The sequence below is a fragment of the Takifugu rubripes genome, chromosome 13, assembly GCF_901000725.2.
Source record: "Takifugu rubripes chromosome 13, fTakRub1.2, whole genome shotgun sequence".
NCBI lineage: Eukaryota > Metazoa > Chordata > Actinopteri > Tetraodontiformes > Tetraodontidae > Takifugu > Takifugu rubripes.
In genome coordinates, this window is record NC_042297.1 from 18633004 (window position 1) to 18645932 (window position 12929).

The window sequence follows — 12929 nt, forward strand, 5'->3', positions numbered from 1 at the left end:
ATGAAGTTCACAAAACTGAATGGTTTTTCTGGGCAAACGTCACAGCCTTGGGCTTAATTTTACTTATTCCCTTGGCAATGCCATAGATGGGCAACATTCCAAAAAGCACAGTCAGATAGTGGAACAGTTTCAGCTCCTGATAAAGTACAGTGAACACACTCCAATGGTCAAGAAAGGCAAGACAATCTTTGTAAATGATCATTTTTAAGTAGAAAACACAACATTTTATTAACACTGACAGTGTGACCGTCGGGGTTACGGTGGGTCACAGTCAGGTCAAGCATGAAATGTTTAATTATGCAAAACGCTTGAGATTTAATCGGGTTATGTTCACGTAGCAAAACAAAACACGGCTCAAAGAATTCCCCATTATGGTCTGCATGTTAAGTTAAACATGGTATTTGTACCAGCGGCAGATTAAACCCTTTGAACTGGTGGTCACTGCCCCTGAAAATCACTTTGAGAAATGCAGCAATGACCCTTTCGAGAGAGCTCGAAGTAATTGTTCTGGTGCATAAGGAGGTCAGATGGAGATCTCTGGAGATCAGAGGTGGAGGATGGGAGGGGGCTTGGCAGCACCGCTTGTTTACAGGAAGTTGTTGTATGAAGAATCCAGCCAACCAGTAGTGAAGCCCAGGCTCATGGAGACAGATGAGGAGAGAGGGAGCATTCCTGCTGACAGCTATTTCCTGTGGCTGTAAAGCGTGCTAATAGGGGCGAGCATAAGTTATTGTTCCCATAGATTGATCCTCCCCTGTCTCCTGTCAAAATGACTGACTTTTGAAGAGCACAGGGCGTTTTTCTCCATAAAATAGGACCCTCTGCTGTACACCACGTGCAGTAAGAGCTGCATTTATGCCAATGACACTTAAATGGCACTTAAATGCCGTCAGTGCAACTCCACATGACCAATATACACCTGTCCACCTTTAAAAAGAACTCCCTGACAAATAAACAAATGTCCTTAGAAGCATTAAAGTCCAGTCACAAAGTGGATGCACGTTTTGGGAAAAGACAGTGACAGAAAGACATGCGTGGGACATATGAGTCCAAGATGGACAAACACCAAGGCGTTAGCCAACTGACTTCCTGAGCTCTGATACCATCTCCCCCCCACAAAAATCACAAGCTGTAAACAACTACTTCTAAAAAAAAAATTTTCAGGTCCACTCAACCAGTTTCTACATCATTGAGAGGGCGCCAAAGGCAAATCAACGGTTGATAGATGGGCACTGATTCACCTGTAATCTTCTATTTGACAGGATGAGTCGAGACATGAGTCGACACTCTGGCAGTCTCACTGTCGGCCGCTCGCTCACACGGACTCTCAATATCTACTCTTATCGCGGAAATGAAACAACAAATATTAGCAATGTGCTTGTGAAAGAATGGCTGTGCTGAGCCACTACAGAGACGGGATTTTTTTGAGGGGGGCATTTAGACTGAAAACTCCTGAAAATCTCTAAAGTTACCAACCATAAAATGGAAATAATAACAGTGAAACGCACTGTGGATGTCTGAGGACGCCTCTCTATGGCTCCCAATGACCTATCCCTCTGTTTTATGCACCAGAGACTCTGACAGCTTACAGTGGGACAAATGTCACCCTAACCCATTGTTATATACATACATACATGCATACACACACACACACACACACACACACACACAGGTCAATCCCACCACAACAACCATTGTCGTTTGTTGGCGCATCGCAACAGGACAACAGCCCTTTTTTAAATATAAAAACAGCATTTCCTTTTTCAATAATTATTCTCAAAGCCGTTGTTGACGCGTCTGATACTTATTTCAAGAAATATTTGTATCTGAGAAGCATATTTTCCGAAGCACGCAGAGCACATGCATGTGACGGAATGGTGCCCTTATTAGACCGGGCCAGAATAAAAGAGCTCTTTGTGTCTGATATGTCCTTGAAAATGAGACGTGGTTAAAAAGTAAGGCTTTTATCAGCCGCGTGTGTGCGCGCGCGCGCGTGTGTGTGTGTGTGAGATGCTCAGAGACCGAGACTGCTAGGTAAAATATCTATTAAAGGAGAGCCCGAACGGCCTTGGCCCTGTCCCGTTGACGTATCATCTGATACACAGTCCTCTCCACTACACGAAGGAATGCACTAATATTTAACTTATCCATCAGGCCCAGGCGACGTTCAAAATATTAAACAATGTTTTTTCACAGGGAATAATGGGAGGCAATAAAGACTACACCCAAACATGGTCCCAACTTGATGAGAACACAGTCTGCGTCTGATGATGTAATGATGGGCGAACTGTCAATAGCCCCAATCTGGCTTTGTTTAAGAGCACTTGGTTTCAACCAAACACACAGTAGTTCCTGGTTTTTGCTAATCAGCAACCCGATTTCAAAGTTTTAAGGGCTGCTGAAAAAAACTGGCGGGGAGGGGAAGAGCGAAGAACCCTGCAGACTGTCAACGCTGTCAGCGCGGTAAATCAGACTGGCAGCCGTGATCCCACACACTGGATCGGGCCATCCCAGTAGAGAAGAACCCGGTTCTTGTGCTCAACGAGGATCCATACCGAGGCTTTAACAACACACAAGGCTGGGAGACGGGGCACGTGCGCGAGCACGTTCGTGACGGGCAAAATTTGAATACATATGCAGTATATTTTATATGGTCTGCGACACTTTAAGCTTCCGTTACGCCTATATGTCAAAGAAAACCCCCCAAGGTTGACGCTACTGGCGTAATGACCATCGCATGGTTCACCGCCGCCACTGTACGGCTCAATTAACCAGGTGGAAGCAATTGTTGGAATCTTATTTTATCTCCTTTTCTCGCCGTTTCAGCTCTTTCTTTCAAGGCAATCGCCGCATATTTTCTCTTTGTGGAAAAGAAAAAGGCCTCCAGTGTAAGTCAGACGCGAGCGTGCACAGCTGCAGAGTCAGGCATGTGGAAAACGGGCTTATATCCAGTGACGGGGGGGGGGGGGCTAAGATTTGTGTCGCAGGGCTGACCTCTGACCCACACTGAATTTTCCAAGGATGTGAAATGTATAAGATGCTTTCTTGTTTGGGTCTAAAACTGAATTTAGATGAATAATAATAAGAACAATAATAAGAATAACTTCTACTTATGTATTGTCTTCACTGATTGATGGTTATTAACCCCATCTATAGCAGATAAAAGCAAATATTCTAAAGTTGCTTTAATGGCTGTTTTATTCTACCAAAAATCATAATCAAGACAATTTTGGTCGACATAAAAATCACACTTACTTAACACAATTACTCACATCCTCCCGCAACAGCTGGACGGCATAAAAAGAAATGGAGAAACTACCAATACAAGCTGTTAAATGTGATTCCAATACCACGAGAAGAAACGCTCATCGTGTGACTGGAAGTATCCGGTCGGTCGTACGGAAGGTCGCCGCTGCACTGCCAGCTCCCTTAAATCTGCTCCATTCGGTCTCACCAAAACCACAAACGGCGTAATGTCCCCGTAAATACCCCAAATCAAAATTAGCTAAACTCAAAATCAAAATTTCTTAACTCAAAATGGCAAAAAAAATCTCTCTCTCTATTGTAGCCTGGGGTTAAAGGAAAGTGAGAGGAGAGTCGTGCTGAAAAAAAGGTTACATGAATTCTTTCTCTGCTATAAACAGCCGTGTGAGGTGTTTAATGACCTAAATGCCCAGACAAACAGCAACGCTCATGTGTCGGTTTGGGCGTACGCGTGTGAAGCAAAATACTGGCACGCTCTACAAAGCACCGCTCGGCTTCATTTTCAAGTGCAAAATAGAGCTTTTATTAAATGCACACAATATCTGCATGTCAGCGTACTGGCGAGAGCGTAAATTTAAAAGAAAACGGCGGTATGAAACTTTAAAATGGGGATAACAAAAGCTTTTCTGTTGGAACATGGTGAAAGGAGCCCAACAGTCATGTTCTGTCTCCTCAGTGACGTAAAGAATTGCGAGGACGTCTTTCGAGTCCTTTGTGAGTTACAAACAACGATTCTGCTGCCATTAAATCCATACTGAGGGCTCTATAAACACAACCAAACACACAAACATCAGAGGGCAGCGGCGGCCTCTCATTGGTGGAGAGCCACCAGACGTAAACATCTGTCTGCTCAGGAACTAAATACGGCCATCAGTGTGGAGGCTTGGGACAGAAAATGATCAATAACAGGTGGAATATGAATGGAAACAGTGCTGAAAATGACAAGAACTTTCCACAATCCCACACAGCCACGGCGACCCTGAAGGCATCGTCAGTGAAAATGGAGGAAGAGCCTTACATTAGAGTTTAAACTGTTCGGTGTGAGCGGCGGGATCTCACAGCATCTCGCCGAGTCCACTCGGCGTGGAACACCTAACAGAACTGTCATGATGGTGACAAATTGTGAGACCTATAGGTGTGTGCAACATGTGAGCAGTCGGTGGAGCTTTTCCTTGCAAAGCTGGGTTCAGAGTTGGGAAGAGCCTCATGCTTGATTCTCATAAATCACAGCTTTAACTCAACAAATGTGATATTCACAACACAGCTTGAGATTCCGATAAATTTGTGTTAGAAATTAATCCGACGCATTAAGAGTTATGAAGGGTCGCACACTTGCCAGTAAAAACACACCACAAACAATAAAGAAATTGTTTAGAATTAGATACAACGTGCAATGATTTCTTCTTTTTTTTTTTAATTGAATTTTTTTTTCCATTTCTGGATTAAATTATTCCAAAATGACAAACAATACTGGAGGAGAATGTTTTCTTGCCCCTTGACTTGACACTTGCATGTTTGTTTTGGCTAATGCTAAGTTTAAATAAAACTAGCTAAGGAGACATCGCTCATGACTTGTGTTTCATCTGGAAAATAGCAGATGTTTTGCACACAAATTCCACAACCTCTGCTGCATCCAAATTTGTGCTCAAATAAAATCACATGATATTGTTTTTGCCAAAAATTCCAAGCCACCAGCGTGTGTAATTTATTTTATTTTAATTTTTTTTGGGGGGGGGGGTCCTAAATGCATCTCCAATCAAGAATGTTTACTCAAAAATCGTGCACGCTTATTATAATTTAGCAAAGTTTCCTGATAAAGTGCATAACAACACACCTGGACCAGCCATAATTCTGTCTGCACAAGTTCAGATCTCCTGATTCTGTGCAGAGACATCGTTGTTTTTATTATCTTCAGCAAAACATGCCAAAACTATCAGGACAGACAGAGAGCAGGAAAGAGAAGAGCTGCCTCCATTGTGGTGTTGGGAGAACAACAGACTGTTTGAAAATGTCTGACAGAGGTCTGGCTCGCTCCTGTTCATATGAGAAGAGAAGAAGTTCCTCAGTAGCCTTGACAGTGAGAAGGGAAGGTCATTGTTTGATCTGCACAAGAGAGTCTAAAAACCAAAGAAACACGGCCAAAGACCACCAGCCCCATGTCCCATGGTGCATAACTGACATAATCTGGGATGGAAAGAGCAAAACTGTTAGTGACAATATCGAGTGTGCACAGTCTGCTGTGAGGCAGGTCTTTGAATGCAACTGGAACTACATATCTTCCATCTCCACCGCTAGAAAATGTCCTGAAGGGTCTCATTCATCCAGGTCAAAGTAATTCTTCTGCTGGTTTGACTTTAAATCAGAGGAATGGCAATGCTGATGCCTGTGCCCCCCTCCTGCGACACTTTTGTTCATTTAAACATTTGTCTGGACAAACCAACACCGTAGTTGTTTCGGATCGCCGCCTTCAGCGAACATGCCGATGACCAAATATGGCCACATGGAGATTTTCGACTGCATTTGAACGCACCTTACCGCTTTAATTTATCACCGTTTGCGAAACTTTGAGGCTGTTTTTCAACTCTAAACTGGAGTTTGGACCCCTGCTGCTAGCTCATGTCGGCTGAAAAAGCGGACGAGTGTTACCTCCGAGTTCCTCCACGCATCCATGTCTGCTGACATTCTCGGGTTAAACTCCCAAATTCGGCTCTGCGCGCGGCGGTAAAAGTCGGTCGAGTTGTTACCTGCTCGTCTGAATAAACCCGACTCGTATCTTTCCAACTAAAATCCGCCAAACTGCGGGGGGAAGGAGGGGGGGAAAAAACCCCTCCTGCCTCCCCTCTCAGCCTGCTGCACAGCGGAAGGCTGGACTTGTTACCATAGCAACGGCTTGTTTGCCCCCACTACTTCTTGGGATTTGCCCCCTACACCCCCTACCCTCTTCATCCAGGCATTCAGCCCTTTTCTCTCCTAGCCTTGTTTATTGTTGGGAATATGGATGAATATTCAGCAGCTGAGCGGTGCTGATGGGATGAACGAGCGAGTTGCCAGAGTAGCAGCACCTCTTTGTCATGGCGACACCCTCCTCTGAGCCCACTGCTCCCCAGGACAACATTGCAGCCGCACAAAGGTGCCTTTCATTTGTTGGAGATGATGAATGTGCAGAACCAAAGCGGGCCACAGAGACACCAGGTTCTGAATGCCATTAAGGACACGGCACTTGTTCCCATGGGGACCCAAAGCCCGAGCCGAGTGGTGGGACGGCGGCCTGGAGCAAACACCTTGTGCCATATCTCACTGCTGAAATAACTGTTTTTAAAAGTACTTGTAACTCACGGGGCATCAATAACAACATCCGTAGCGGTCGTCTGTTTAGTGAGGAATATGTGGGGACAGCAGCTGAGTTATGAGGCACAATGCTGAGGGAAATTAGTCGTGGGCATATGAAGGTTCACAAAGATAAATGAAATTGTACGACTTTGGCCACTGCCGTGAATTAACTAGAAATCAAATTGTAGAAAAAATTAAAATTCCCAGGTAAAGTTTATGGAATTGGCAGGAAATATGTATGGAAATGAAGAGAAAAAAAGAGTTAACAAGCAGTTTTTTACCTTCACCAGGGATTAATCCCACAGAGCTCTGCTGTTACTTCAAAGGAAATAATTTTATTTATAGGCCTTATTAGTGTGTTCAGTAAACTCAGTCCTGTGCAAAGCATTGTGGGTAAAAAAAAAAAAAACAAAAAACATTTTGGTACTTTTAACATGCTGAATGTGTCTAAATCCAGTATATCATCAGAACTATTTACTGAACAGGTGCTCCTGAGAGCCCGTGACACCAGAGGTGGGTGGTTACAGGAGATCTGGGGCACATGTCAGGATCACTGCTCATCCAAAACCCAACGTGTGCACGTGGGTGTGTGCGTGCACGTGCGTGGAGTACCGTAAGTGAGACCATTTTGGGGATGAGAGGACATTTGGGCGGGTCAGGAGCTGGATTATGTCTACTGGAGGAGCTCACAAAGGAGTAACGAGATGTGGTGAGGCTCCATTTATAATTGTGTTTTTGGGGACAAAAGCTGGAGCTAAATCACCTTCGCAGGTAAAAGTGCTCCTGCCCTTGATGTGCTCATCTCTACAGCCGATTTCCCCCCAGAGGTCTGATCGTCCCACAGGCCTGGAGAGACAGGAAGCCACGGAAGCCCCATCTGTCGTCACAGGAAACCCACGCCGCTCCGCCACCGTGCCGCTCCGCCCGGGCTCGCTATAAAAACCCTTTCCTAGAGAACACCAGCAGTCCTCACTCCTGCAGAGGAGGGATGAAGACTTTTCTGTGGGATGTTTCAAAAGGATGAATTTCATTAAGCTGCTGGTCTGCGTTCCTCATTACAAACCACTTCCTCTTTCTCCACATGAAAGCATCAAAGGCCTAAATCTTGCCCCCCCTCAGGCTGGTGGAATCTTTACTTGAATATAAGACGAACCAAAACCCCGACACAGCCCTGCTTCCCATTCTCATGATCACACACTTGATCTCTTCAGCTCCTGGACCTTCTCAGAGGTCCGAGGGCAGCGTGAAAGGCCCGGCACATTAATCTGCGTCATGTTTGTTGAGAATGGGTTCCACAGCCACAACATTTGGCAGACCTGAGGCCGATCCTCTGGGGTTGAGATGAGCCGGGCGGGAAGGGCAGGATCAACCCTCCCGACGGGTAAAACCGTCGGATGTTTTCTTGAATCCATTGCGTCGTCTGTCAGGCTGACGGCTTCCCCGCTGACACCGTCGCATTAAAATCATGCTAACGTTGCAGGTAAAGGTCCAGATGTAGAATTTGGTGGCATCAAGTGGTGAACATGCAGACTGCAAGAGTTAAAAACCTGTCCTCAAATCACCCCCCCCACCCATAACAAGCTTACTCGCTTCCAAAAATGAGGGATTGGTGGTAGAAACATTTGCAAGAACTGGAGTTTGTTTTTGAGGAAGGTCTGTTTGGGGCCACTGTAGCAACATGGCAGAGCAACACTGATGGATGCAATATTTATTCCCTGCTCACTATTTTTGTGGCAAAATACCAAAGATTCTGTAAACAACATAATCTTCAGAATCCAACAAAAATGGGGCGATGAGATGACGAACGTGCTAAATGAAGGTTTTACCTCACGATAGTGGTATTTTATATTGTTACATTGTAGCTTTGAGCACCCACGCGTTTACTTTGCCATTATTTATTTATTCAACACATCATCAATCCATCCTTTTATTCTTAGATCACAAACAACGAGCCTTCATCACGTGCATTTAAGGACATCCCCCCCACAAACATAAATCAATGAACCAAAGCTGATGCAAAATGTGAGAACACTTCAAACGCTGTGCTCATGTGAAAGCCAGCACCATTTTGTCATTATCTTATTTTTGACTCCGTTGCGGGGGCTCACGGAACTGCAGATGCGCGTTCACAACATGTCGCCCAGCAGCCAGCGGCGCAGGGACATTCCTCCATCCCATTACTGGGATTGTTCCCCCCCCGTTTCACTAAAGCTGCGGCCGTATCGTCAGTAAACGCGCGTCAGTCAGACTGTTGCCGCCGCACGACGCGACAGGAGCGCGCATCTCCGCAGGGGCTGAAGCGCCCTCTGTAGGCCGAGGGCCGCACATGCGGTTCTCGGGCGGAGAAGAACGGCTTCTTCCACGCATCAAACGGAGAAACCGCATGCGTTCATCGATTTGCGAGAGATTAAAACCTCAGCTGGAAAATGTCCTGCTCGTCAATCAGCAGCACGACAGAGAAAACGAACACAAAAGTTCGCACTTTTCTTACCAGGCAAACTACCCAAAGATGCTCCAAACCCCAAAAATCCTTAAACGTCGCCGTCGCCCCCCACATAAAGCATGGAACGATCTGGAAAACCAGTCCTACCTGTCTGTCTGCGTCCACTGGACGGTTTGTCTCAGAGATCCATTCTTGCTCTGGTCGCTTTCTGCCTGTGCAGCCTCGGATCTGGGTTTTTTTTTTTTTTTTTGTCTGTGGAAAAAAAGCTTCTCCTCCAAACTTCATGCAATGAGGGGGGAGAGAAAAAAAGGAAAAAGTTGACTGAACAGGAAATGATGACGCAGCTGTATGGAAATCATTTTAGAACCAGAACTAGGAACTCAGAACCGGGGACGAGTGGGACACAAGTGGTGTGATGGAGTTCAGCTCGTTTCAGAGCTGTTAAACTCAAAAAAGGGAGAATTAGGGTCACCATCGTGACCAATTATATGAAAACTTCAGGCAGGAGAAACCAGGTTTACTACGTAAAATTTATTTCAAAGTTACAGTTTTACGTATACAATACTTAAAAACACGTCCACACATCCCTCAAAGGCATCTCTTCATCCTCACCGCCCAAAACACAAATCCTGATGTGACAGTTTCACTTTTATCTTCATGTTGCTTCAGACGAGACGAGCAGGACAGACGGGGGCGAGAGGGCGCTTTGTTCTTCGCCGGACGAGGAGCTAAAGCACAACGGATTTCACTGCGACGCCACAAGGAAGGTGGTAAAGATTTTAGTACCGGTAATGAGGTCTGGAGAACAGGTAACAGGTGAGCTGATGCTCCCACAGTAGATATAAGACATTAGAACATGGACCGACGACACAAAAACCTACCATTTATTTTAAAACATGCTTCTGCAGCGGCTAATTTACACGACGTCCACTCTCGTGCAGTAAGAAGAGCTTCGGTCAGGACTGTTACTGGCAACATCTGGTCATTTTGATGAGAGTTTCCCTACGTGAGACTTTGAGGACCTTCCACAATGTGCAAAAACGAAGTCAGTGTAACAGCTCGACTGTTTGATTCTTATTTCCTGGTTACCAATTAGGAACGCTAACTGCTGACATGTCGAGAAAAGAAAAACTGATGTGCTGACCAGGGAATAGAACCCATCTCCTAAAAATTGACCACTACTCTGCAAATATCACCACAAAGTTTCACTTTTGATGAGGAACCAACCACAAATGAAGGAGAGGAAGGATATAACCCGAAGGTTCAGTCAGAGACGGGCTCTTCTGGGGGATTTTGCTTCTGATGGGGGGGGGGATTAACTGAGCACGACGTGGCGGTCGAACACGGACTTCCTCTGCTCCTGGACCTGCCGCCTCCACCGCTGCTGAGCGTGCTCCACTTTGTTGAGCATGTTGGGTCGGGAGTGAGACCGCGACAGAACGTTGTGAGCGTTGGCAAAAGGCTGCTGGTCCTGAAAACAAGGCGGGCAAAAACACGTCTCACATGCAGGAGCAGCTGTAAAATAGGGTTCCGTCTGCTCACTTTCCTTCCTGCTAAATTCAACCCCCCCCCCCCCCCCCCCCCCCCCACCACCCCTCCTTTTTTGTTGTTTAATCACGGCACAAAATCAAAGGGGAGGATCACCCTGCGACTATCAACCGAGCAGCCTGTGGGTATTAAAGTGTAAACACTACAGACCCACCATTTCCTCTGTAATTAATGCTCGTGCTGCGCTTCCAGTTAGAACGATCCTGATTGCATCTCGCTCTGACGTTGTTTTGGGTCCAGTAACCAGAAATAGTCCCTCCTTGATATGGATAACCGCAGCACGGCTGCCCTCATTTTCCTCCCCTTTTTATACGCTTGTCCTTGTGCTAACCAGACAGTAAACTGGTCCCTGATTAGGTTTTTGTTTTCACTAAACTGCGTCAAACTCAAACACTTTGGTTTTGTTGAGAACACTCACTGGCCGCGCGCCCTCTTGACCTCTGTCAACAGCTGTAAGTGACGTTGATCCAGGTTACGAAACATTTTGGAGTTGAGTTTGCAAGTGGAAACGAACACCTCGTATATAAAGAACGGCTGAGCGTTGTTAAGAAAGTTGAGGTGTGAAATTAGGTTTCAGTTCTGCACTGAGGTTTCCTCCCTTCGCTAGCAACAATCACACATTGGTCATTATCATGCAGAGGTGGAGGGAAAACCTGGAAGCTTTTTAAACTGCAGCTGGATCTGATATTAAAAGGCATCTTTAAAACAGCTTGGAAAATTAAAGATCTTATCACTCTATGCTGTGGATCTGTTCTCATCCCCGAGGCTCTGACACCCTTTAAATTAAGGAGCTGCCAAATATGACTGTTCAGAGTTTATATCACCCAGTAACTGCTGATTCAGAGGTCGCAGGTTGAATTCTAAAGACAGTTTGAACATTTACAAGCGCTTTCAGCACATTCGGACCCCACCTACCCGATGGCCTCGTGCAATCCTACAAATGGGAAATTCTTGGGATAACTGTAGAGCATTCAGGGTCAAAGGTGCGACACATATGGGACACAACGTAGAGCCAGTTTGTAGCGTAATCTGCAGGGTTAAATGCAGCACATACCCCGACGTCGTCGTAATTCTGAATAAGCTGCGAGTGTCCGAACAGACGTCTCTTCAAAATAGGCTCCAGCAGGGTCAGGTAGACCATGTAGAGCAGCAGCAGGCCCAGGATGGACAGATACATGATGATGGTGAACTGAAAGAAAAACACAAGTTCACTCATCAGAGGAAGCATTTGGGTTACTTGTACTTCACAAAATGACCTTAAAGCCCCCACGTTTCAGAACTCCCTCACGCTGAAGCTCAGTGTTCATCTACCTTAATGGTTCCTGAGCTCCTCTCCTCATATTTACACTCGCAGCGTAAACAGTACGCCTCCACGTCTCTTCCGTCCACTGGCATTGGATCGACCACATGAAGACAGTTACTGGAAAGAACCACAACCAATTAGCTGGTGAAATGAGAGGAGGAGGTCAAACGTAGCGAGGAATCACTTTACACACCAGTCTTTGAGAGAGACGTTCTGCTTGTAGATCTGCCCCTCCACCTCTCTGTAAGGTGGGCAGATGCATTTACAGCGAATGTCCTCAGAATTCTGCAACAGATGGGATGCACATCAAGTTTTAATGGCTAAAGATAGCTTCAAAAGCAGCGTCCAAACATTTGGCATTGCTGCAAATGCAAAGACATTATTATTATTATATACTCATATACGACATATACTCTTATTATTGACAACTATACGATCTGTGAGGTTATGGCATATTTGCAATGTAATAACGTGTGAGCGGATTGGTCAGCAGGGTAACAAAGGCTGAACAGGTTGCTCAACATTCTAAAAGGCTAAAAGGAAGCAGCTTTACTAATGATTGTAATGTGGAACTCCCATTAAACATGTACAATGAGTACAGTGTTTACGACTAAACTGTCACGTTTGAGAAAAATCGGCTGGCTTTGCTCCTCAAACCCTATTCTACAACTTACAATTAGTCACTTTAGGGAGCAAATGTTGAATGCAGTTACACATATATCGTGAATTTCGCTGACATTAAACCACCATCCATCCGGCTAATCCCGCTAGCATTTGGCCTTACCTTCGCAGTCACTTGGCATAGCAGCACAAAACCAGCCAAAACCACAGTCTCAACAAGAAACAAATACTTCATCTTCGAATCGTATGGATGTTCAATGTCGGTTGTTTCCAGCAAAAGCACTGTTAGTGCAAGAAATCCCAAGCTAATGTCTTACAGCGTTTCCCATTTGGATACAACGGGAATAAACAGCGTCCACTTCCGGACAGCTGACTTGTAGTTTTCAGGGACGGCGGCTCGTTGACGACAAACAGGAGCGC

The 12929-nt window shown here is 45.5% G+C and overlaps 2 protein-coding genes across 3 annotated transcripts in view; both read right to left on the reverse strand.

Moving 5' to 3' along the window:
* Positions 1-9300, reverse strand: part of dennd2b (DENN domain containing 2B) — a 32759-nt gene extending 23459 nt beyond the window's left edge. Inside the window, exon 1 of one of the 2 annotated variants that reach the window (XM_003970004.3) lies at positions 9185-9300. The gene's annotated coding sequence lies outside the window, so the exon portion shown is untranslated. Of the gene's footprint in view, positions 1-5910; positions 6141-9184 lie in introns of those variants that run through there. The other variant, XM_011610230.2, reaches the window with a different exon arrangement.
* A 253-nt stretch (positions 9301-9553) lies between these two features.
* Positions 9554-12894, reverse strand: tmem9b (TMEM9 domain family, member B). Its single transcript, XM_003970005.3, has 5 exons — positions 12673-12894; positions 12082-12173; positions 11897-12005; positions 11640-11774; positions 9554-10508 (listed from the first exon to the last, which is right to left on the reverse strand). The coding sequence occupies exons 1-5, from the start codon at positions 12742-12744 to the stop codon at positions 10353-10355; spliced, it is 564 nt and encodes a 187-aa protein (XP_003970054.1). The 5' UTR covers positions 12745-12894; the 3' UTR covers positions 9554-10352.
* Between the last annotated feature and the right edge of the window lie 35 nt (positions 12895-12929).